Genomic DNA, 25,241 nt, shown 5'->3' with positions numbered 1-25,241 from the left:
TTCTTTGGCATTCAGTGAGGCAGTAGGGAAGCTCCAAAGTGAATGGTTTTGTCCTAGGTAAGGTCTATTGCTTTCCCCAGGTAAGGTCTACTGCAAATTTGCAGTGAGAGTAGGCCTGAGCATTTGTTGGTCAAACCATTATGATGCTCTTCAGCTAAGTTATGTGATGGGTTTTCACACGTATTTGTTTGGACTTCATGGCACCTCTGTATGGGAGGGGGTGGATTTTCACCTGCTTCATTTCCTGAACTCCTTTGCTACATTTTACTCTTCTGTCATCACTTTTGTTTTTCCTTTTTACACACTGAAGTAAAAAATATGGATCATTCTTCCCTCTGTACTGACTCATTCAACTCTACTCTGCCTAGTTACTCTTTAATTTTTCTCTTTCAGATGTCTCAGCTATCTCTGTGTTGTGTTGAAAAGTTTCAGATGTTGGAGGGGAAATGATATGTCCCCTTTGATAGTGCACTTTATATTTCAAGGAACTGTTTCAAGGAACTGTTTAAGGGAACGGTACTTTCTTGAGGCTTCATATGTCTTAACTGCACCACAATTGTAAATGACTGCAACAGGTTTTTGCATATGGAGATTCATTCTCATTTTGATAAGAGAGAGGAACACAGGAACAAACATGCTGGTAACAGCATAAAGTGGCCATCTGCCTCCCTCTTACAAGGTCCCATAAAGCTGTTCCTCACCCACACTTCTAAGGCAAGTTTCATTCACAGTGACAGTCAGTAGTCTTTGCTTCCCAGGCAGGGAGCATACCTTCACTCTTGCAGGTGAGAGACCTGTGTACGTGGGAGATGTTCTGCCACTTTCCCCCTGCCATTATAGAAAAATGAACTGACATGGTTTTGATTTGTTACACCTGCTCATTTTCCCCTATATATTTGTTTGATCCCCTTGATGGTATGTTGTAAACTCTACTTGTATTATCTGGAATTGTTGAATGAGTCTACTTGACCTTCCCAGCCTCCAGGTATTATTAAATTTCAGCCTTTCAGGAGATTTAAATGTAAATCACAGTAAGTGACCTGTGTCTTCTCTGTCATATTTTCCAGGACTGTGGAAAGTTTCAGATACTTTAAGGACTTTTAAGATGGCCTCTGTTTAACACCTCAATTGTTCCCTTCTCTCTAAGTTAGATGAACCTTCCTTTCAGGCCCTCATTCATCTAGTTTGATTCAATAGTGTAACTTCCTGTGCTCCCTCTGCAGAGAGGACTGAAGAGATGTACTCCATTCATACAAAATTTGATCCCCTCCCCTCCAGAGCTGCCTATACAGTGCTGAAACTGTGCATAAATGCTGGTGGACAGTCATTATTACTCAGATTACAAGTATATTTAGAGGTTATCCTATTTCTCACTGTCTGCCCAAATAACAAACAGGTATATTTTAAATGCCTCTTTTTTTTTTTTCCCTTTAGCCAAGCAGGCAAAATGACCAATTTTTTAGCATGCCGCTCCAGCTTGGGATTCTCTTTATCCATTGAGTTCAGTGGAAGTCTAACACCTCAATTAAAGGTCTCAGTTTCATAGCTGAGCCTCTCAGCTGAAGGAGCAATTCACCTTTTGAGACAAGATACAGTCTGCCCAAGTTCTACTACACCAGAAAGTTCCTTACCTGGGATCACACAAAACTGCAGCAATACTACAGCTATGCCTGAGAGGTTGAGTGCCTCAGTGTGTCTGAAGAGAATCACTTACTCCTCTGAGCATGTGGTTGGGAGCAAGGACGGCCACATCACAATTTCTGCCTGGGACAAACCAGTTAGCTTTTGTGGTTCACTTTTCTGTTCAATAAGGTACTACAAAGGCATGTATGCTTAAGACTCAGTTTTAGATAAATTTTATCATGAAAACCTCTGCTTGCTGATATAAATCTCTGCATTTATTTAAGCATTATTTCTTTTAATTGGTCTTACAACAAGAAGCAACCCTTAAAGTATTTGTTCCTCTCCTTCATAGAGCTCAAACATCTCTCCAGATAAGAAATACATCCGAGAATTGATTTCACGTTAAGACTTGATTGACATTCAGGATAATACAATAATTCACTGAATGGCCTTTAGAGGGAAGCAGATCCAAAGAATCCATGGAGAGATCAAGAGGCAAGCTTTTTGCAAGAACAGGCTGCTAGGTGTTGTTAAACAGAACCCAAAGCTGAGACACTTGGCTTATTCTCTATGTCCCTGTGTAGTACTGGGTGAAATTTGAACACCCCTCACATTATTGCAATCTGAAGGCTCTCGGGGAATGAAGGACACCAGGTATGATCTTAATCTGCTCATGTCAGGAGACCTTGCTGCTTTGTTATATGGGGAGTCTTCCTTTAGCCTTCAAAAGCTTCCTTGAGAGTAGGATTTGGGGATGATAAAGAACAATGGGAGCATCCAGGGCACTATGCAAGTGGTGCTCATCATGTTTGGAAAGAGGGACCTTCCTGTCTGACATTATAAGGTACGATTTGAAGTAAATATGTGACCCAAAGCTTCCTGACTTCTGTCTGCCCTCTTGTGAGGGATCAGGCAAAAATGTTCTCTGAAAAATACATACATAGAGCCAAAATCTTAAAGGGTAGTTTCTAAATACTACAAGTTTGAAGGGCTGTGATATGTGTGACCTTGTAATTCTACCTGTTTGAAGCATTCTTTTTACATTAAAAAGTGTTTTAAAGACAGAATATTGTTTTAAAGACCTTTAAAGATCAGAAGTGGCAGCAAAATCTCTATGGGTAAAGTTCTCTGCCCTTGCTACCTGCTCTTTATGTTTTAGGGCATGTTGATGGGGCAGGAATTACACAGAGGGCAACCTGCCAAGGCAGCTTGCCTGTGTGCTGCCCTTCTGGCAGACCAGAGTTATCATTTTATGAGGAGAAGGCAGATGTGCTATATATAGCCTGGAATGAGATAATGAGTTTGAAGCGGCCTTAAAGAAGTTAATGCAATTTTCAGTACATGCATACTTCTCTATAAAGAAGGTCTAAGCAATGAGCTCTGGCACTGGACCTTGGTTGCCAGTTGTAAAACTTTATGGCTCAGCTTGGGCCCCACCAACTGTCTCTCCCCAGGATATACCTGTTCTGGAGCGTGTCCTGAGCAATCCTGATCACCAGTCTGCCCTGTTCTCTTTCATGCCACAGATGGAGCCTCCACAGGCATGCGGAGGATTTTTAAATGGCAGAAGCACAGAAAAGGCCAAACAGGGCCAAACTTTAAAAAAAACCAAAACCAAAAAACCAAAAAAACCAAAACAATATGCAGCAGAAATGCCATGGAATTAGAAATTCATACACCAAGCATCAATTATTGGATTTTTTTTAACAGGTAGTGAATTGAACTACTTGTAAGTACCTATAAAACAATAAAGACATCTGTACCAGCTAGTACAGATTAGCCATGTCAAATCAATCTAATGACTTTCCTGATAGAGTAGAAGGCCCTCTGAGTAGGAAGGTGCACTTAAACGTTGTATAACTTGAGTTTTCACGTTCAATAAAACCAATATGAGGTTTGTTGAAATCACCCTAAAGCAGGATACCAAACACTTGCTGAATGATCAGTAGTTTCCCTGCCACGATGCCCTCAGAAGGGGTCTGCAAGGATCTGTGCCGAACCTGCTGATTTTCGGTCCTTCGTTAGCACATCTAGCAAATAAGAACCCTGTTATTGCTGGCAGAACTACAGCATGAGCTATTGAAACCATGTGCATGTAAATTAAAGTATTCCAAATTCCATCACATTATTCATAAGATTATTTTTAGGCTTGCACCTAGTGCCTTGGCAGTCCCTGTCTGCCTTCTCTGAGAGCAGATGCTGCCCCAGATGACATGGGTCATGGTGCTCCCAGCTAAGGCTCCTCTACAGTTCCCAGGCTTACGGCAGAAGATGCAGCTCCCAGACTTACATAAACCCAGGTTAATGACATCAGGTTTTGTGTATACCTTTTCACTGATATTGCTGCAGGAAGCTATAAGCAGATTAACAAGTGCTGAGTGTAAGTTTAAAGTTCAATCACATACGTTAACATCCAAGGGTTATGCAAGACAGAATTTCAAATGAAACATGTAAAGAACACCTGATAATATTTTACATTACATTACATTATTTTACAAACCTTACCGGGTTTTTATACTTCTTCCTTGAATTAGTCATAGTTGGACTGAACATCCTAACAAAACGATTTTAGGATTTTACCAATGAACTTTTGAATCTCTAGAAATAGGAATTAAATCCATAGAAAAAAACCCACAGATAAACAACAAGGTTCACATTCTCGGGCATTTCAAGGACAAAAAGGATTATCCACTGTAAAACCTCTTCTCTTTCCAAGTAAAGTCCAGTTGATCATGCCAGCATAAACAGAGAGAGGAACAGGAGAAAGAAGAAACACCTGTGCCTGGGTAAAGTGACACTTCCCTCTCCTTTTTGTTCACAGGTGAGAAAGATTTGGTTTTTTGTGTGGACAGTAATTTGTGGCTCCCCAAATCAAATGTCTAGAGATGTTTATCCCAGATGATTACATCAACATTTCAGCTTGAAGCCACTGCTCTTTGTCCTATCCCTGCATGCCCTTGTAAAAAGTCCATCTCCAGCTTTCCCATAGGCCCCCTTTAGGTACTGGAAGGTTGCTGTAAGGTCCCTTGGAGCCTTTTCTTCCCCAGGCTGAACAACCACAACTCTCTCAGCCTGTCTTCATAGGATAGGTGCTCCAGGTGCTGATCAAATTAGTGGCCCTCCTCTGGACTCACTACAATACATCAACAAGTCCTGCAGGCACTGGAGAGCGGGTGGGTCTACTGAATCCTCAGTTGCTGCCATTGCGAATGTGATTTCTTGTCCTGTGGTCAGGCTGCGACAAGGAGTTCTGGCTTCTGTCTTGTTCCTAGATGCAGTCTGACTGAACATTTTCATCTTTTTCTTCAAGATGCCAAAGAACAATAAGCTATAAAACATTTCAAGAGGAGAGCCAGGGCATTGTACCATCTCAATTTTGACAGAAATTATTCCAAGCCGAGAAACACAGCAGTGGCTGGTGGAAGGGATATTAAGCAAGTTTGCAGATGACACAAAACTGGGAGGAGCTGTTGACTCCCTTGAAGGCAGGGAGGCCCTGCAGAGAGACCTCAATGAATTAGAGGACTGGGCAATCACTAACCATATGAAGTTCAACAAGGGAAAGTGACGGGTTCTGCACCTGGGATGGGGCAACCCTGGATGTTTGTACAGACTGGGGAATGAGATGCTGGAAAGCAGTGCTTCAGAAAGGGATCTGGGGGTCATGATCAATGGCAAGTTGAATATGAGTCAGCAGTGCCCTGGCAGCCAGGAGGGCCAACCGTGTCCTGGGGGGCATCAGGCAAAGCATCGCCAGCCAGACAAGGGAGGGGATTGTCCCACTCTGCTCTGCACTGGTGTGGCCTCACCTTGAATATTATGTGCAGTTTCGGGCACTGCAATGCCCAAAGAAAGACATTAAGCTGTTAGAGAGTTTTCAAAGATGGGCAATGAAGATGGTGAAGGGAGAGAGTAGAAGTCGTATGAGGAGTGGCTGAGGTCACTTGATCTGTTTGGCCTGGAGGAGACTGAGGGGAGACCTCATTGCAGTTACAGTTTCCTTGTGAGGGGAAGAAGAGGGGCAGGCACTGATCTCTTCTCTGAGGTGACCAGTGACAGGACCCAAGCGAATGGCCTGAAGTTGTGTCAGGGGAGGTTTAGGTTGGATATTAGAAAGAGGTTCTTCACTCAGAGGGTGGTTGGGTGCTGGAAGAGGCTCCCCAGGGAAGTGGTTTCAGCACCAAGCCTGACAGAGTTCAAGAAGCATTTGGATGATATTTTCAGGCACATGGTGTGACTCTTGGGGATGATCCTGTGCAGGGCCAGGAGTTGGACTTGATGATCCTTGTGAGTCCCTTCCAACTTGGCATATTCTGTGATTCTGTGAGTAACTCCCAGTGCTCTGGAGGAACAGCCTTACGAAGACCCTATGAACCCCATCAATCCAAAAGATTTTTTTCTTTTGCCTTTTGTGAAGCAGCATGATCAAAAATGCCTGATCTTCCACCTCCTTCTTCCTCCTCCTTTATGGCATAAACCTACCCACTTCCTTTGAAGTTTGCTCCCTGATTATAAATACTCTGGGATACAGGTGCTTTGTGTTCTGTGTTTGCACAGTGCCAATTACAAAACGTACTCCTAGAAGCCAATTATAGGTAATAAGCTTTTGTTCAGGTTTTGGTGGTTCCTGATAAGTGCAAACAGAGCACAGTGCCTGTGTTTGGTTCCTTTGTGGAGCATTGCATGAGAGAGATGTATTCTCCCAAATACATGAATATATCTGGCCATCAGCAAAGCAATGAAAATATCTCAGGAAGCAGAATCAGATCCACAAATGACCTAAGCACCCTATGGGGCTATATTTTCCTTCTAGTCCTTGTTAGTTCTAAAATTTGTGTGGTTTATGGTGCTAATGAAAGTGGCACAGGCTTTCCAATGCAAATACAATTTTATCCTTCAAGAGAAAGAACACAGCATTCTTGCTAGAATTAGCACATAGATATAGAATTCAATAGTATAGAAATAACTGTAAAAGAGAAGTAAGTCAAACTTTAGAACTACTATTGGCCACATTGACAAATCTCAACAAGGCTCCTACACTTCCGTGAAGAAATGTGAAATTTCTCTGCTTTGAGGATATTCCATCAAAGATTATACCTCTGAAGCTTGTTTCCTAGTCTCTTTTCAGTGGAATTTGGTGAGTTTGCATAGGAGTGATGGCCTGTCCTTTCTCATTTACACTTGTTGGATACAACATTAGTGGATAAATGTGACAAAGGCTGTTAATTTTAGGATATGTTCTACTGAGGGATTTGGTGAGTGAAGAGTGTTTTTAGCTTTTGCGAGTGGTATCTCATGGAAACAAGTGCTCAGTAATGGAAAGGAGTGGAAATCCTACCTCTGAGAGACTTCTCTGTACTGCTTCTGTTAGGCATCCCATTATCAACCTGAGCTGAAATGGATTAATTGCTTCAGTATTTGGGTACAAGTCATGCCTACTCTAGCCATTCCTTTCCTTGCAGGTCTCCTTCCTGAAGGACATGATCATCAGCTGCCCTTTGCCTGGGGAGGATTGGAATCGAACAGAGGTGGCCACAGCTATGCAGGAGGCAAGTGCCAGCACTGGCTCAGGGAAGCATAGGATGGAAGGACAGTGGGAGACTCATGTCAAAGCTGCAATACTAAGTGTATCTACTGCCCCTGAGCCCTTCCAGGCTTGATTTTAGAGGCTCAGGCAACCAAAGCCCATGAGAACTGCACCCTCTATGCACAAGGCCAGTTAATCCGCTTACTTATCTGACAGTAGGCACCCAAAGTGTAATATTTTGGGCTGAGATAGAAGCTATTAGGAAACAAAGACTAACTAGATAAGAAAAGCTTCCTCACAGCATTTTTAACTTCCTCAATCCAATCAGAAGCAGTGCTTCTTCCCTCCTACAAGCTGCTGCCTGGTTGCACTGCTTGTTTTTCACATGCTCTGCTTCTTCCCTTCCAGAACTTGGGTCCTTTGCCAGATTACCAGGCATGCCAAAGAGTGGTGTAAGGACACTGGTAAAAGAAGTAGGTTTTTAAAAATATTTTATATGACAATAATGATTAATATATGAGCTAAACATAGGGATAACTAGACTAATTGTAAGAATATCACTGTTATTATTTTGTCTGTATTTTAGGACAAGAAAAATTTAAAAGAGTTCAGACTGATTGTGTATTTTAGACCTAGTAAGGTAGACTACTTAAGGAAACACATTTGGGATAAGGCACTCATGTTGCCTTATCCCTACTGATGTTCCCATACGTTGCACATCCCCCAAATTTGGTTGTTGTACCTGTAGAATGTGATTTCTATAAACTTTTTCTGACATTTTCTTTTTCAAATATTTAACAATCCATTTTTAAAAGGAATAAGTTCTGTTGTCCTGATGGAGTCTGAATCTGATGTAACTCCACCAAAATCTGTGGAGTTTCCCTGGCATCAAAATTGCAGTAATTTAGGAATTACTCAGGCTTTGAAATACTTGGATTTTGCCAGTAGGAACTTGGAAACAGCAACTCAAAAATTACTTTTAATTGCATCCGGAGATCCCCGTTTACTTTCAAAGATACAATCTTCATACTCACATACTCTGGATCAGCATACTTGCATTCATGTTTAGAAGTATAATTATGCATCAATTACATGGGGGAATTTTCAATAAGATTTGCTGTTCCTTTTGTTTCATGGATTTGACTAAAACATTGTGTTTATTTTGGTATCACTCTCACAGCTGGCATGACTGATTTATCTGATGACTAATTTATTTGACTGCAGCCAGAGATATATTGCCAACATCTCAACAAAGGGCTCCTTTGGAAAGGGTTTATATAGTCTCGGTGAACTCTAACTATTAAACACTTCATGAAAATGTCCATTGATTCCTAAAAGCTGCCTGGTAATGACAAAGCCTTAAACAACTGAGCTGAAACAGCCCTTCCCCTTGATTAGCCTTTTTGCCCACTGTAACTATCCACCAGTCTGGGCTTAGTGGAGCGTCTTTCAAGAAATGAAGCATCTTTCACAAGGAAAATGAGGAACAGTTTGACTTTGTGCGGACATGTGTGCACATAGAGTCTGTTTTATGTAAGAACTTGATCAAAGGAATATATACAGGCTGGTTTTGAAATAGTTGGTGTTACCTGTTGTGCAAGATCCCAGCTCTCAGCAAATGCCTATCAGAGACTTGTTTTCATGCCCATCACCACTCTATGGCTAAAGAAGAAGATGGCTTTCATTGGGGCACCTAGGCTGTGTGGAGAGAGATGGGGACAAGGCTTTGCACATCAGGGACAGTGTGAGTCCTGGTCAGATAAAGGTCTAATCAATGAAGACTGAATGATGTGGCATGGAGAGGGGCTCCTCAATCTGCAGTGACATTTTAAAGGCTGCAGTGTTTTGTCCCCTGCAACAGCTTTTGGTGAAAGTGTTGCTCTCTTCTGGCACAGACTGGGAGAGAGGAGAGGTGTGAAATACAGGAAAATTAGTTGCAGAATGTGCTGGGCTCTAACTAGGACACAGAAGGAGAGAAGGAAATTACTTACCATGTGCAAAAAGCACAAACTCTTGTTTGGATTGAAAGTTCTAGACATGAATTACATCCAACTTATCTGAGGTAGGGTAGGATCCACCCACAGGTATCTGCTGAGTCAGACTAGGATTCAGTTGAATCCTGCCTAGTATGTCCATACCTTCACTAATTATCCATCTGCTTTACTGTCAATTGGCATGTCTAGACTGCTCCTCTGACCTGATACGGGTATTTCCAAGGGATAAGATGGAACTTGTCCTAAAAGGGGACAGGATTCCCTGTTCCTGTTGACTGTAAGGTGATTGCAGGGTGATTCACATACACACAGCATTTTACGCCACTGATGTCTAAAGTGGTCTGAGGTAAATCCTGAACCTCTGCTTAAGATCCAGTGAAGCAATTTTAGCACCTCATCTGTATCCATCTTCAGGTACCTGATGAGGCAGGACAGCATTTCCTAGGTAGGAAGAAAGAAGAACTATGGGACCCACACCTTCCGAAATGTTTATGTAATAGAAGGAAGGTTGAATACTTCAAGGATTTTGGCCTATATTGTCTGCCCCCCACCCACTCCCTAACCCCTTCCATTTTGGGCTGATTCAGATATGTTAGGAGAATATTGTTTGACAGTAAAAATAGCACAGAGAAGTGAAATAAGACGAATGTGAGTATGCTGCCTTTGCTTAGGGCTGTAGATCTCTCAGCAATATCTAGGCAAAATCCTGGGCATCCAGTGTGTTGCACAGAGCTCAGCGCTCAGCAATCACAGAGAAAAACGCCCACTCCAAATTCAGACAAGAAGTAGGAAATATGTATTAAAAAACACAAGAGGATTTAATACCAACTGACCTTTGCAGACCAAAAATCCACTAAAAGACCTTTGTAGACCAAAGGCTACATACTTCATAAATTATATTTTCTCAGTTATGGCTTTCCACCTAAACAGGCTGCAAGGGGAAGTCCTGGAGACAGAAGAGGTGAGGACATCAGAGGGCACATTTCACTTCTGGCATCCAGAACTGACCACGGAGTATAAGGCTGAGCTGATTCAGGTAACCACAGAGTAAAACAACTGCAGAGTAACGAAAGTGAGCTAAGAGTCAGAGGTAAGCTACCCACAGACAGACAAAAAAGGGCAGTTGCTTTTAGGGTAGAATGCTAAAACTGCTTTGTGGTCCTCCAGGCTCACCACTTTCTGTGGTATTACCCGTGGACATAGGGAACTGATTATGCTCTTCCTGTTTGCAGCCACTTATTACGTACTCGGAGGCTATTTTTGTACCTGCAGTTAGTCTACTCTTCTTTAGACTAAACAATCTTAACTCTTCCAGTCTTTCCTCATAGGTCATGTTTCGTAAATTTGAGGGATTCTAGTTGCTTTTATCTGTGTGCTCTTTCCAAGTGTTCTGCATCTTGCTTCAAGTGTAGTACCCAAACCGAACACAGTACTGCAGCAGAGGCTTTGCTTGGGCCGAGCAGAAGCTGCCTCATACCTTACAGACAAACGATTTTTTACAAACATGTTGTTTGGGGTTTTTTTATTATTTTGCAACATAGTACAATCTATATGTGATGCACTGTCTAATTCCAACTGAGAGGATCCTGGATATTGGATTGATCTCTGCTGGTCCATCTACACAGCCCCCATAGCTGACCAGAAGCTTGAGGGAATTTTTTTTTCTGTTGAGTTTCCAGTAAGTTATTTAGAAAGGAGAAGGTAGATATTTTGAGGCAAGGGAGAGGATAGCTTATAAAAACTTAACATTACCAGAGCAACTACCAGGTCAGACATAGCACTGACCTAATTTATGATCCCGTCTCTGCTACTGGCATGAAGGAGACAGTAAGGCTGCAAAGATATTGAGAGAAAAGGAAAATAAAAAGAAATAAATACATTTATAAAAGATTGCTGTTGGTAGAATGGAGTGAAAGCAGATGTAACCCAGTGAACTTCAGACCATGAAGTAATGTTATCTCTTTTACTTACTGAGAAAAGTGAGCAATGCCAGTGAAAAAATCTCTGGCTCCAAAAATCACTTTTTTATGATTCATGCATAAGAGAAAGAAGTCTTCTTTGGGAACAGACTTTTTCTCATCATTCCTTCTTCTTTTAAAGAGCTACTCAGGAGCCTTGCCTATCTAAAATACATTTCTTTGCTTCCTAGTTCCTGTCCCTTGTTCAGCAGTGCTTTCCCTTCAGTATTAAGAACTATAACTATCTGCTGTGAGGCTGTGTAAGCAAGCAGGCACAACATGAAGCACAACACAGATTTTTATTTGAGATTATCCAGAGTGGTAAAATTGTACAGAATGGGTGGTTGAAATCACTCAGAGTCCTTAGATAAGAGCTCCCACTCATTCTTTTGATTAAAATCCTGGAAGTTTTTGGAAATTATCTAATTTCTCCCAGCTGAGCAGTTAGCCTTTGCTGAGATTGAGGAGAACTTGGGTCCGGTCCCCCTTGTACAGACAGCGTGGCCAAATTGTCACCATCAGGTCAAGGCAGAGCCTTGCACCTCTCAAGATCATTTTCTGCTTTCCTAATGATCTTATGTATTTTGAATGGCTTCAGTCTCCTATATTTTTTCAGGTCTCTTCCTCCCCCTTGACCCAGCTGTTGTACACCAGACTCGCTTTCCTCTCTGCAGGTGTTTTATCTCCTTCCAAACTGTTCCCAGGAAAGAGGAGTGCAGGAGAAAATCATTCCTATCTCCCTGACTCTCCTTTCACTGGGTTATATCTGAGTCTCGCACACATAGATCTTGCTGACCAAGTGAAAATCTTATCAGCTGGCCCTGACAACGTGTCATGTCCTACTCTGCCCTGGGCTTGCCCTTAGGTCTCTGCAGTAACCAGAGCAATCGCCACCTTGCAGCACAACTAGTGAGTGACCTTAGGAAGCACTTGAACATTTGCATATTACTGCATACATAAAAATAATAATAAAAATCAGTGGGATGTGGGGTGGTGTGGAGTACCTCTTATCAACAGGCTTCACAAAAGCTCCTTCATTTGTTTATAAGGAACTGCAGACCAGAGATGCCTGGATTTGCAGACAGGAAGGGTGAGGGGGGAAAACACCTCCACTTGTTTTCTCCTTTGAGAAACAACATTTCTCTTAACCTTAACCAAAGAAGGTAGTGAAGCCACTTGGCAAAGAGACTTGTGTTAAGTACCTTGGCTGGAAATGTTTATGCTTGTTCCTGTTAACACACAGAGTATTCTGTTCCATGCATGCCGAGGGGAGAGAGGGGAAGAACTCACCACCCTGTGCAGCCATTCCCCTCACTGCACTCCTAAGACATGTCTGGACAGGAGTTTGCCCACAGACAGTAACTGCTGCCTGCAGGGAGGATGCTGGCTTCAGCTACCCATCTGTCCTCCTGCCTTTCTACCTAGTCTGCCAAACACAGCCCCTTGAGAGGGACCACCACCATCAGCCAGGGCAGGGGAACTTTACTGCTCAGAAGGAAATTATCTGAGCCATGGGATGGGGATGTCTGCAGCCCCAGTGAAGCCCAGGCCAAAGTATGGCCATGGCAGTATAGTGTCCTAGCCACGGAGACCCAACAGAGATCCTCTGAGAGTGAGCCCTGGACCACAGGCTCACAGACACACATGCCCAAGACACACAGAACCGAAGAAGCACAAGCTTTTTGTTCCTGCTGAAGAAGCACAATCTCTGTATTTCCTGCTGTAACCCTGCACTGAACCTCATCTGCTTTAGGGGAAGGTGGCTTTACTGTATGGGGCCTCCTATTTCCAACTAGAGATTATTTCTTTGCTTTTGATTATCCTACCTTCTGCCCCAGCTCAGCTCCCTGTGCCTCCTGGAAGGATGCACCCATCTCAAACACCTACACAGAGGCAGCAGTAATGTGATGGTCCCTCTGCAGCTCTGCTCTCAGACTCTGGTGTCAGCCAGAAACACAAGCAGAGCCCTGTGGTGGTCTCAGCTGGAGATGCCCTCGGCAGAAAAGGGCTGATGGAGAAAAGCAAAAGAAGATGAAGGCCGTGGGGTTGGTAGGGGATCTGTAGGATCACCATGCCATGTTCAGAGTGCTGCAGGCAGTGACCTTCTTAGCAGAGCTCAGTGAGCAGTGACAGCCTGTGGTGCTTCTCAGCTTCTGGGACTGTGGGATGAGAAGCCCTGGCTGCCACCAACTGTGTGGGATGGCAGGGAGTCTTTCTGACTTAGCAGGAATTGACACAAAATCCTGGCAGGAAGGAAAACAAATACCACCCCTGGGTACATCCAATGTGGGGAGTTTGTATCCTAGCAAGATGACACACAGCTCATCAGGGAAGTTGAAGAACCTTTGGCTTCTGCACTGAAAGGTCGTCTTTGCAAGGAGCTGTGATCTGAACAGGGTGCACTCATGAAGGTTGAAATCCCTGTTGGGTGCCAGCCCTGCACCAAGCCAGGCAAATGGATCTGCTCAAAGGAAGCCTGAACTTTGAGGTACAAGAGTCACTGACACTTGAAAATGCTGAACTTCTGTGAAGAACTGAGTTTCTAGGGACAATATTAAGTAAATATGATATTGGAGGTTTTGTAGTAGCCACTGACTAAAGCAAAACTACATGTGGCATGAAGATGTTGAAAGGTGGTGTAAATTAAAGTAAAATTGTCTGTTGCATTAGTTTTGCTTGAATATAATTGTATCATCTGTTTTGTAAGGTGGAATATTTCTATCAGAGATATGCTATGGAAAAGCCAGATGCCATTAATGATGGTTACTTACTTAAAGTACCTCTGTTCCCAATTTGTGAGATAACTACTTCTGTTATTAACAAAAGGTGGCTGACTCAGCACCCAGTATGCGGTGTGATGTTTGCTGGGATGGGATGCCAGCCTGGGGCAGCAGCTTGGGTGCATGGTAAACTTGCAGTGGAGAAGCTGTTTGTACCTGCAGAGAGTCCTCTTCTCCTGGTCACCCAATAAACACTGTACTGAGATATGGTTAGCGAGTCACTTTCACTGTTTCTTCCTGGCTAGGGTTTGGTTTCTGCTTTTGTGGCTTACAGGATGAAATATCAATAGAAAGGCTTTTATGTGACAATCTGTGTTATTGTTTAGAAATTCATTTGTGAAGAAGGAAAAGGCAGTCTCCAAATAACAGAAGATTTTGGCAGATTTCCATCTGCAGTGGAAATTTAGAACTTCTGAGCTCTTGTTTCCTTTGGAAATATGAATCAGCATGCATTGCCCTGAATATAAGCCCTAGACACATCTTTATGTCTGACTGGTATCTGCAGAAGAGTAGCCTCACATCTTAGCTGGATACAAAAATAACAGCAACTATAAAAATTGGTAGAGTGGACCTGGCAGAAAATCAGTATGTATTATTATGAAAGCAAATTCATGAGAATCTTCAAGTACACAGTTTTGCTTCTCATTTTGACTGTCAGGTTATGCAACTGTATTCTTTCAAATACCAATAGAGTCTTTTGGGGGGCTAGAATAAAATAAGATTGAAGACATATTCAGTTGATGGTGTATGGTTTTAAAATCTAAAATGGAAGTCTTGATTTATGGAAAGCTGTTCAAAAGTACAACATAAATCTTAGCTCAGATGTGGAGTTTAAAAATTCTATCTTTAAGCAGGTTAATCCTCAGGAGGTATTTTACTAGAGCTTGGTTAATTACCTCCAGACTAACACACGATTTTTTTTGAAAAGTTAACATAACTATACAAAAAAGAAACATAACTATTAAATGAACACATCAGTAGACTGTTGGGCATGGTCTTTAGAAGTCTTCAGTGCCTCTGTTTTTTTAACTGTTTCAGGTCCTTTTTGGGAAATGTAAATGGCACATGTCTGGGTGACCAGCATAAGGTATTTAAAGGGCCAGATGAATGATATGTTCTTAAGATATTTTGCATGTACCTGAATTTCAGCATGTACTTTGCCTAATTGAAAATATAAATGTTTTCAATTCAGCAGCTGAAAAGTGCTCTGGTACTTAACAATGTCCTGCTGTAAGGCACAGCCATCTGAGGTGATGTGCTCTCTCCTGTTTTAGGAAATGAATCCCTGAAGAGGAAAGCCATACAGAAGACCCAGGCTTCAATGTCATCTGTAGAGAGAAGACTGAGTGTATTGCAGGTATCAGCTGGGCACAGCCAGAGGTCCCTCACAGTACTGGCATCCGGACTGAGTCAAATAATAAGTACCCTGAAAAAGTTGGGATCTGAAGTCCCGAGTTACCCCTGGTAACACCTCTGCTCCAGGCATTTTATTTAATTTGAGTCAATGAAACACCAAAGAGTATACATTGACCAGTCTCTAAAACACCAAAGAGTCCCATGGCACCTACTCCAGAGAAGGCTTATAAGGATAATCAGATACTGTAGGACTTGTGGGATATGGAGAGGAATCCCATGTGCACAGCTTTAATAAAATGGCTGCGCTCATCTGGCATCTTGCTTTACATTGCAAAACTATGTGTAAGTATTTTGAGAGATAGAATAACAAGGGATTAACAGGGATTTAATATCCCTGTTGACTGTGTAGTGATTTGTTTTCTCTACCAGTGGGCCTGTGACTCATACTTGCCTAACCAACTCCATGTGGTATCCACAGGAGAGATTTTTATGTACCTATATTTTTTCTCTACATTCCCCTATACTCACTCCCAAGGTATTTGCTGCTCAGCCTCTCTCCTCCCCCTTGCCTCACTCCATGATGGAAAACTAAAGATTTAAAATCTTAAATCTCAGCAGTGCGACTTTCAAAATCATCAGCTTTAATGATTCACAAATTCAGTACTTCGGTCTCCTTCTCTTACCCATCCACCTATCATGGCTGGTTGTGCCAGGTCTCCTTTCCCCTCCTTCCACAGGGACTTGTGCAAATGAAGTGGATTGTATCTTTGAATGAAGCTCTGGTTGTAGCATGACTGCTAAAAATATTAGAAGAGGTACGTTGGCTGTCAGCTGCTCAAGGTATGCCAGAGGAAAGCTCCCCACACCCACCTCAGTGCTCACAAAGCAGACCAGGGTACAAAACCTGTTTGAACAGAGGTATTTTAAGACATTGGCTGCATACCAGTTATTGCTGAGTCCTATTCATTTTGCAGTACACTCTCTGCTGCTATGTAGTAGTAATCAAAGAAAGCTAAAAGCAAAGCATAGATAACAATCTATCCTGGCGTGAGTATTAGAAGATGAAAGAGCTTTGTTATTCATGCCTCAATAACAAGCTTTGCATTCCTGTCCTTGCACCGGCTGCATAGGAACCACACTAGCAAATAGCAGCACTTTCCACCTTTCAGGTTTCCTCAGTGATTTTCTTCAAATGAAGGCAAGTCTGAGTGGAGAAAATCTATAAGGACGACTGAAGGGAAACACAAGCCACACTACTCTTGTCCAAGTCTAGACAAAAGTGAAAAAAATCTCAGCACTGTAACCTCTGTCCTTGTGCGGTGAGAAGGCAGAAGGCTCATAGCACAAAAAGAGGATTGCAGAGATGCTGTCAAATTGCCAGGTGTGAATGTGCTAAAAAGGAGGACTGTTCTGTAAGATCTTGTGTTTTCCTGTAACCCTGAAGATTTTAAAACAAGGCCAGAGTTTGTCCTTTGCCATCAATTTCTCCAGAAGTGGCAGTGGTTCTGTGAAAGCCTCCACCCTCAGCATTTTCCATCGGGCCCTGTGCAGTCTGGTCCTGCAGTTCTTGGACTCCCTCTGTGTATCTTTCTGGCTGCAGATCTCCCAGTAGGCACATCTCTTTCCAGTCTGCCCACAGCTCTGGACTATTCTGATTTAAGTAATTGGCCAGAGCCAGACAGTCTTCTTAGTAAACAGGAATAGTGATTCATTGTGGTTTAGATTAATGGATTTTCAGAGGATGTAGATAAAATCTTGGAATCAAAGAATTCAAAGAGAAAACAAAATTTGGCAGCAGGAACCCTTAGAACCACTTCAAAATCTTTAATCTATATGTCAGTGATGAGATGCAAGAGTTATCCTGCCTCTTGGGGGGTTCCAGGGCTCTGGAACTGACCAACGCATGGAAGCCCTGGATTTTGCTCTGTATCTACTGCAAAGCTGCTGCTGGAGCTCCCTGGGGGAAAAAATCTCTTGAATACATGGGAATTAGTCCCCTCCTTCAGTTCATATCTGTTCTGCCAGGGGCTGCTAAGTCAAACATGTCTCTCTTCCTCTGTGAATGACTCTGCTGCTTGTGAATCAATTCCTTTTCTTACTTGAAACCAGTCTAATAATAAGACATGTTATTTCTCTGACTAACTACTGCCTAGGCTGACTGTTAAATTTACTTTATTCCTTCATTTTTAGGGGTGAGGGGGAGAAGAGAGTGGGCAATGATATGCAATATAACAGATTTCAAAAATATTTGCTGTATATAGTCATGACTTTTCATGACCTCTAGTGCATTACCAACCTCCTCTGGGAACCAAACATGTATCAGGCTATCTTGTTTGAGCAGAGTGCAGACTCAGTCATCTGATGCCAAAACAGAGGCCATGAGCTTGGAAAGAACCTTGCTACAATGGAGAGGCAAACTGTGAGAGTGAAGAAACTTTCATTACCAAGATTTGACATCCTATACATATACACATGCATATACAAAAGACCCTATGCTGAAATCAGCATTTCAATCAGTCCAAAAGGTGACCTTTCTGCTTGCTGAGAAATGGAGAATACGTTGGAATTAAGCCATTAAAAAAAAAAATCTAAGAGGAATTCTCTCTGTGTTTCATGGTTACCTTTCCCAAATATGAGCTATTGATTCTAGTGTATTGATTTCCTTTTGCCAATGCTGTGTTGACTTTGGTTTTCTAAATTGCCAAACAGATGCTGTACTCATTGGAAGGTACTTACTGGAGGGGTGGCTCAGCCTGATGGACACAAATCAATCATACCTCTGTTCAGTTAGCACTTTTCCTAGAAGGATTTGCTTGCTGTAGGGAAGTTCTTTGATATGGTTATCCTCTAACCTTAATATTGGATCCCCATGTCCTGGTTTTGGCTGGGATAGAGTTAATTTTCCTCCTAGTAGCTGCTACAGTGCTGTGTTTTGGATTCAGTGTGAGAATAATGTTGATAACACACTGATGTTTTGGTTGTGGCTAAATAGTGCTTGTCCTAAGTCAAGGACTTTTCAGTTTCCCAAGCTCTGCAAGTCAGGAGGTGTACAAGGAGCTGGGAGGAAGTGCAGCTCATCCAAAATATCCAAAGGGATGTTCCATACCACAGAACATCATGTTCAATATATAAACTGTGGGGTGCCGGCTGGAAGGGACTGATCGCTGCTCAGGTATGAGCTGGGCATTGGTCAGTCATTGGGTGGTGAGCAATTATACTGCACATCACCTGTATTCCTCTCTCTCTCTTTTCTATTATCGTTGTTGTTACTGCTATTACTATTGTTATTGTTACATTTTATTTTTTTAAAATTATTAAATTGTTCTTATCTCAACCTACGGATTTTACCTTTTCCTGATTCTCCTTGCTATCCCACGGAGGGGCGTTTGGAGTGAGTGAGCAGCTGTGTGTTTACCAGCTGGGGTTAAACTACGAGACTCTGTGACTCTGTCCCTGTGACTACCTGGAGCATCCCTCGGCAGAGTCCTCTGCGGTTGGCCATCAGCCAGAAGAAAGCCTCCCGGGTGGATTTCTCCCTCCCTGATGATAGCCGCAGCCACTCAGCCCTTTCTGACGGCCCAGCCCTCTCCCCTTGTGACTTCCCAAAAGCGCACACAGTTCCTGCTTTGCCTTGGCTCTGCTCCTCTCCTGTGGCTTCTCACCCAGGGGAAGCCGGGACCGAGGCACGCCGCCTTTCCAGGGAGATGGGGAAGGGAGCTGCTTGTCCCCACCCGGGCGGGGCTGCACCACCCCTGGGCACGGTCGGCGCTTCCCCGGGGCCGCTGATGCAGCACCATGGAGAGAGGAGCGCGCCCGCCGGCACCAGCGGAGGGCAGGGAGTGGGGAGCAGGGGGGCGAGCGGGCAGGAAGCAACGGGCATGGGATTCTGTCAAGCAACGAGGAGCAGCAGCACAACCCTCACGCAGCCTGACCCCCTGCAACCTGATTTAGGATGTGCATAAAGCCGTGGTGTTGGCCGCTGCGGGATCTAGCACCAAGTGCTCACCCCTTAGGCTCAGGAGAAGCCTGGGCTTGGCTGCCGTGCGTATATCTGGCTCGTCGACTGGTAGCAATAAAACAGATAGTGTGTTTTCCCTGGCCGCAAGTTTCTGTATGGTAAGGGACACTCCCATGTCAGTCCTTTCCTGCTCTAGGTTGAGTTCTCTGGGAAAGCTGCTAGTGTCACCCTGAAGCACGACTGGAATTGCTCTCCCCACCCTGATGAACACAAACGATGTTTGATTACAGAAGGCTGTTCTGGGTACAGGTGCTGCAATAGCAGTTGTCTTGTTTCAGCTTCCTTCCACTGTTTAGGTTCATTGCAGCACCAGCATCAGGAAAAGGCTCTCTGAATCTGCTTGCCAATGTGACCCAGAACACCTGGGCATTGTCCTTTCTGTGTTGGCTACCATCGTGGGCTCAGTTCAGCGCACACTCTGTCTCACCTAAAAAATCCACTGCGCAGGCTCGAAAGGTAATGACCTTTCCCAAATCTTCATTCGCGAAGACTGGCCATACACACACACACACACACACACACACACATACACACACCATCAGAGTAGCACTACTTGACCCATGAGGCTCCATCAAAAGAGGCACTGACAAGATGTCAGCAGAAGATCTGAGGCTCAAAAAAGCAAAGGTTCAAGGAAGCACATTTCTTCTGCTTTCTTGTACACCTCCCTGAACTCATGGCATGGAAAACCAGAATGCGCATGAAACAGTGCCACAGGCAAAGCATATCAAATGCCAAACTAATTGTTTGAAGAAGCCTATTAGCTGCCCTGACAGACTGAGGAAGTGTCATAGGAAAGGGATGTGGACACAACTCGGTTTGCTAGTTACAATTCTGTATTTTATGTGAATGAAACAGCTCTCTGTAGCATCATCAAAATCAAAATAACTGAAGTGTCTAAGCAGTGCTAGACAGCTAAAAGATAGTTCTTGTCAAATCTGGTTAATTCTGTGATTGTAAGAATTCAGAATTATACACACTGAGAGGAATGAGAAGAGAGGTTAACTACTGTCTGTGGAGTACGGAGGTGTTAGCAGGAGGCAGGGTGGGTGGCAACTCTGGCATAAAAATTCAGTATCTTTTTGGAGTCCACAAATCCAGAGCTTTAGTTCCCAGCCTCACTCCCTGAAGGGTCTTTGTGGACCTCTCTTACTGATAAGGACTGAGCAGTGAATCAAAAGTTACTGGTTTTCTTAAACAATATTGTCTCACTGCTAGTTTTAATTTGTGGTATTTATTGACTGTGTGAGTTTATGTCTGTGAGTCCCTTGGTTTTGATCATATAATTTCCATGAGTGTTTCTGATGCACTGATAATCATAACCAACTTAACTGAAGAGACAATGTTCCCAGATAATATTTAGCTTGAAGCTTGTTGTATTTGTGTCAGATTTGATGAATGACTTTGTTACATATTTCTCCCAAAGCAGTTGATTTAATAAAAGATATTGCTTCTTCCCACGAACACTACCTTAAATGAATGTAACTACAAAGCTATTACTATTCAGGATCTCCCTCCAGGATCTTTCACTGGAATGTTTCAGTCACTGCAGCAGAGCACACTGTGGCTGTACCATGTGAATGTGCATGTACATTTGGCAACAGCCCAGATAGCTTTGGACACTGTGCTAACATAGATTTTCAGAAACACGAACCCCTCGAGATCTGTATGTGAGCTCGGTTGCAGAAGCTGAGCTCTTATTGCCTTGGCTGTTCTCCTATCAGCACAACTAGTCTTTAGCAGAAAGTCAGTTCTGGTAAATACCTACATACTGCCTGTGACCATGGGGTAACAATGCTCAAAGAAAGACCTCTGGAGCCTGTTTGTTTGCTTGATGTGAAAAACAAGAAAAAAAATATCTTAAATGCAGAAACCTCTCCTGCAAAATCCTCACAAAATTTCAATCAAACCTTTAATGAGTGAATGAATCTGCTTTGGAGAAGAAGTGACTTATGATATAACATATATATCATAATATAATACTAATGTTACTGTTACTGCTAATACTTTCTGTAGGGTAACCTGATAGATAGGAATGGAATGAGGAACTTGTGTAAGTTATCTTTGGCTATAGGAAAGATTGCAAATAGATTCCATAAAAAGATGAACACACAGAAGAAAAAGTTATATTGCCAGCCCTTCCTGGTGTCAGTATGTCAATTACACTGAAGCTCTGAGGACAGAGATTAGAGTTCATTACTTCTTTCATATGAGCATTTTATTGTTTTACAACATAGGACAGAGTGAGAGTGCAAAGAGTTCACTGTGGAACTCTTGTTTTCCTCGGATTATCAGGAGTTTATGTTTAGCAGGTTTTCCAAACTAAATACCTCACTCCTTCCCAGTAGTGTTTATGCTACATGTAACATTACCCTTTCCTGATGCCTGCACTGGCAAGTTAAAATTAGACTTTCTAAATGTCATTACAGCAGCTTTTTACTCTCTTACTTTAACAAGAGTATGCTAGTTTTATTTATTGTGAATTTCTTGTCTGTGTTACTCTCAACAACAAATAAGCAAAATCTTACTCAGATGCTTAATATATATTTAAAGGATGCACACATAACATGCATATTTTGTTTATTCAAGTTTCAATCAACAAGTGATCAAAATAATAGCAGCAATACAAAGTGGCAAATAGATTACTGATAGCTGATTATTCTGGAAGTAGCTTTTGTACTACTAATAATAGCAATAATGGTAGTTTCAGTTACTTTACATTGCTGTAAACAATGCCTGAGAAGAAGAGCTGGGGTTTTTTTTCTTTAAATCTTGGAGGAAATAATCCATAAATGGTTATTTGCAAGGATACAATATTCACTTTTAAAAAGTATGTGTGAGTTTCTATGCCTTTTAAGTAATTTTTGATAAATGGCATTCTTTAAAAGAAGTAAAACTCTTCTTATCCATTCACATCCCTCGTGTGATTCGTGATGGTTTGAAGTAAAAAGTGTATAAAATGAGGTCGAGGCCGAGTTTTATCTCAATATCGTCTGTATGCGTAAGAGTAGATCTGTATGTTCCAGCATGTAGTCTGATGTGTCAGGGGCATGAGAGGCAAAAAAAGGTAAGGATCTGTAATAACTCCAGGTTTCTATGTTTCCATATGTATGCAAGTCTATGACCCTGTCTTTGTAATATGGTAACAACCATGCAACAGTACATTTTATATCTCGTTCAACCACTGGCTGTTAATATCTTAGAATTGTGCTTGCTTCTGGTCTCACAAAAGCTTTGGAGGACTGCTTCTGTCTAGACTGGATTTCTTTTCTGGCTCCCTGAAATACCAGTGTCTTAATGCATTTTTCTCTACTCTAGTCTGACTCCATCTTGCTAGTGTGCTGCCCACATCCAGGAAAGACGAGTCCCTCTGCCCATGCCGTCATGAGTGCTTATACAGTTTCACTGAAAAAAACATCTTGCCTAGTGTCTTAAGCCAAATAGAAAACAAAACTCTCAATTTACTGCTTTATATACAGAGCAAAACACATTGCATAGTACACTTTTAGTTAGTCCCTGTCTCTGAGAAAAGCTGTTTTTGACATAAGGCAAGAAGTCCCCATTTGTTTTTACACTCTAATAGATGGCTGACAAATCCAACACTTTCCATTAAAACGGACATTCTGGAACAGCACACCTTTTATCTTTAAAGTTAAATTAGTAGCCTGTGATACAGCAGGTATATACACACACACTTAATTCCCAGCATATGAATATTTGCATAGTATTCACGGCTGCGGTTATGTGCTATTTAATTTGTGCGGATACTAAAAAGTGCATCAATATCTGCCACAAACCTTGCTATCTTTCTCCCTCATGCTATCCAGCAAGCAGGATGCTTATTTTTGCACGGAAATTAGAGCTGCAAGATAGTTCAGTCCATTTCTCTGCTAACAGTGGTTTGATACTGATAGTGTATTCCTGAAACTATGTCCAGTGTACTTATCGCATATTACCAACCGCAGAGGAGAGCTTACTGTCTTTCTTGGAATACATATCATTCCTAAAAAGTTGTTTCTGATTTTCTGCCTACAAGATCCTTTATTTATATTCATCACAATGCTTTAAACATAATCTCTTGCACAAGCCAAAATAATCTTTTTCTCCTCAGGCTCACATCTTGCAATACACATGGCTTTCCATATGTTCCAGTTAAATTATGCTTACTTACCTTCTACTTTGAAGATAGTAAGGTGAGGTCTGCAGTGAAAAGCACCCAGCGCATTGCCAGCACAGTTCATCCAAAGACCCTGGAAAACCCAGGTTGCAGTGATAACAGATGATGCTCGACTAGTGACTTTCCACTCATTCGATGCAGTAGCAGCAATAGCAGCTCCCAGCCCACAGAAACAAAATATGAAAGCTATAATCTGTATTCCTAGCATGTTTCTCTGTAACTCAGGGACTTAGTAATGCCACTGTGTGGAGAGAAAAGTACTGTAGTCATGTGAGTAAGCAAAAAGGCATAACATAAGCAAATTATACTTGAACAAGTTCAGTACCACTTGCTGCAGAAAGTTAATGTGGCTGAAAGAAATTGTCACGCTTCACTGATTTAAGAAAGGCCCTAGGCATTACAAATGTTTAGAAAGAGAGTCATAGTACAACTTTATCGGAGCTAATTACTAGTACTTGCTTGCTAATTTCTAATTGTAAAAATTAGTTGTTTTCATATTTTTTTCCAATTAAGGTATTCCAGTTAATGCTTAATTTTTAGTTAATTGGAAACTTACAACCGTTGCAACTAGCAAAATAGGTTCAGAGTCCAAACTGTACAATGCTATTTAACGGATTACCATAACATTTTAGAAGGATCACACAACACTTGAAAAATAACTCATTGAAATGTGAAATTAATTCAGGCATAACAAGTCACCATGCAAGCAGCTCTAAAACAGTAGCCTGTTGGAGGTACTGTCTGTGGGTGTATTTGTAGAATAGCAAATCTAGAGCAACAACAGAAAGAGCAAGCGGTCCCTGAGTGGTGATTCAGCTGCAGCAGTCAGTAGAATGAGTCTCAGCCCCCACTGAGACTTTTCCTTTAGTCAGTGTAGAAAACTTACTGCTTCTTACGCTCTGCATGAAGTACGTAGCACAGCAACATCTGTCATACCACTGACTGAACTTCTGCAAACTCATGCCATGAAGAATTCTCAAAGAATGTAACTGATTAAAAAAAAATGTAATCTTTGTAGTAGGCACCACCACAGTGAAACAGCTATTCTACTTCCAGTTCCTGAGTATACTATCCAATACTGGTGTGGGACCTACATACAGTTTTGCAACATGTGTGGCCTTCACTCTTTTAAGATGACAACTTCTAGCTGTACTTAAACCTCTCCTCATTGTCTGGTCCTTTTGTCCTCCTCTTTGAAGAAGAACATGTCTTTTCTCTTTGGTGCTATTATATGCCATTTGGTGACATGAGATCACCCTGCATATTGAGCATACCCCATCACTTTTGACAGTAAGAGTAGTCTATTTTTTTTTACCTTTGGGTTCTTCTAGTGTTGACTGTCCCTGTTACGGCTGTGATAAACGTCACACTGAACTTTGGCATTGAAGTTTTTCTGTGGACTTTTCACAGCTCAAGGAAGGGTTAATCAAGGATGCTAAAAAATCATTGACATTCCACATAAACAGCAAGAGGAATTTCACCGAGACTATCCTGTTGAACCACCACCTGATACTTCTACTTTAACGAGCCTTTGGCTCAGCACTGAGAAGAAGGACCCAAAAGGATGACTGTACAGACCAGAGAATTACACTACAGGAATGAATTTCTTTTCAGAGTAATTGGTATGTTCACATCCCACACATCTAGAGTGAACAGAAATTTTTTTATTAACACAGCCATCTTGAAAGACATGAAAAGTGGTTTTGCTACAGAGCAACATTATAATATAGCAGGTTGTTTTAATGTTGAGGATGATAATACATAGGCAGGAAGCAATTTTGCATTGCTGTCAAATAATCCTGTCACAT

The 25,241-nt window shown here is 42.1% G+C and overlaps 1 protein-coding gene across 1 annotated transcript in view; it reads right to left on the bottom strand.

Moving 5' to 3' along the window:
* Positions 1–23,643, bottom strand: part of CLDN10 (claudin 10) — a 59,095-nt gene extending 35,452 nt beyond the window's left edge. Inside the window, exon 1 of the mRNA XM_027712839.2 lies at positions 23,428–23,643. Coding sequence (XP_027568640.1) covers positions 23,428–23,641 — 214 coding nt within the window. The 5' untranslated portion in view covers positions 23,642–23,643. The remainder of the gene's footprint in view (positions 1–23,427) is intronic.
* Positions 23,644–25,241: the final 1,598 nt, after the last annotated feature.

This window comes from Pipra filicauda, unplaced genomic scaffold (assembly GCF_003945595.2).
Source record: "Pipra filicauda isolate LSUMZ 115617 unplaced genomic scaffold, ASM394559v2 scaffold24_size8852520_pilon, whole genome shotgun sequence".
NCBI lineage: Eukaryota > Metazoa > Chordata > Aves > Passeriformes > Pipridae > Pipra > Pipra filicauda.
Note: the sequence above shows the minus strand (reverse complement) of the source record. Positions and strands in the feature narration are given on the sequence as shown.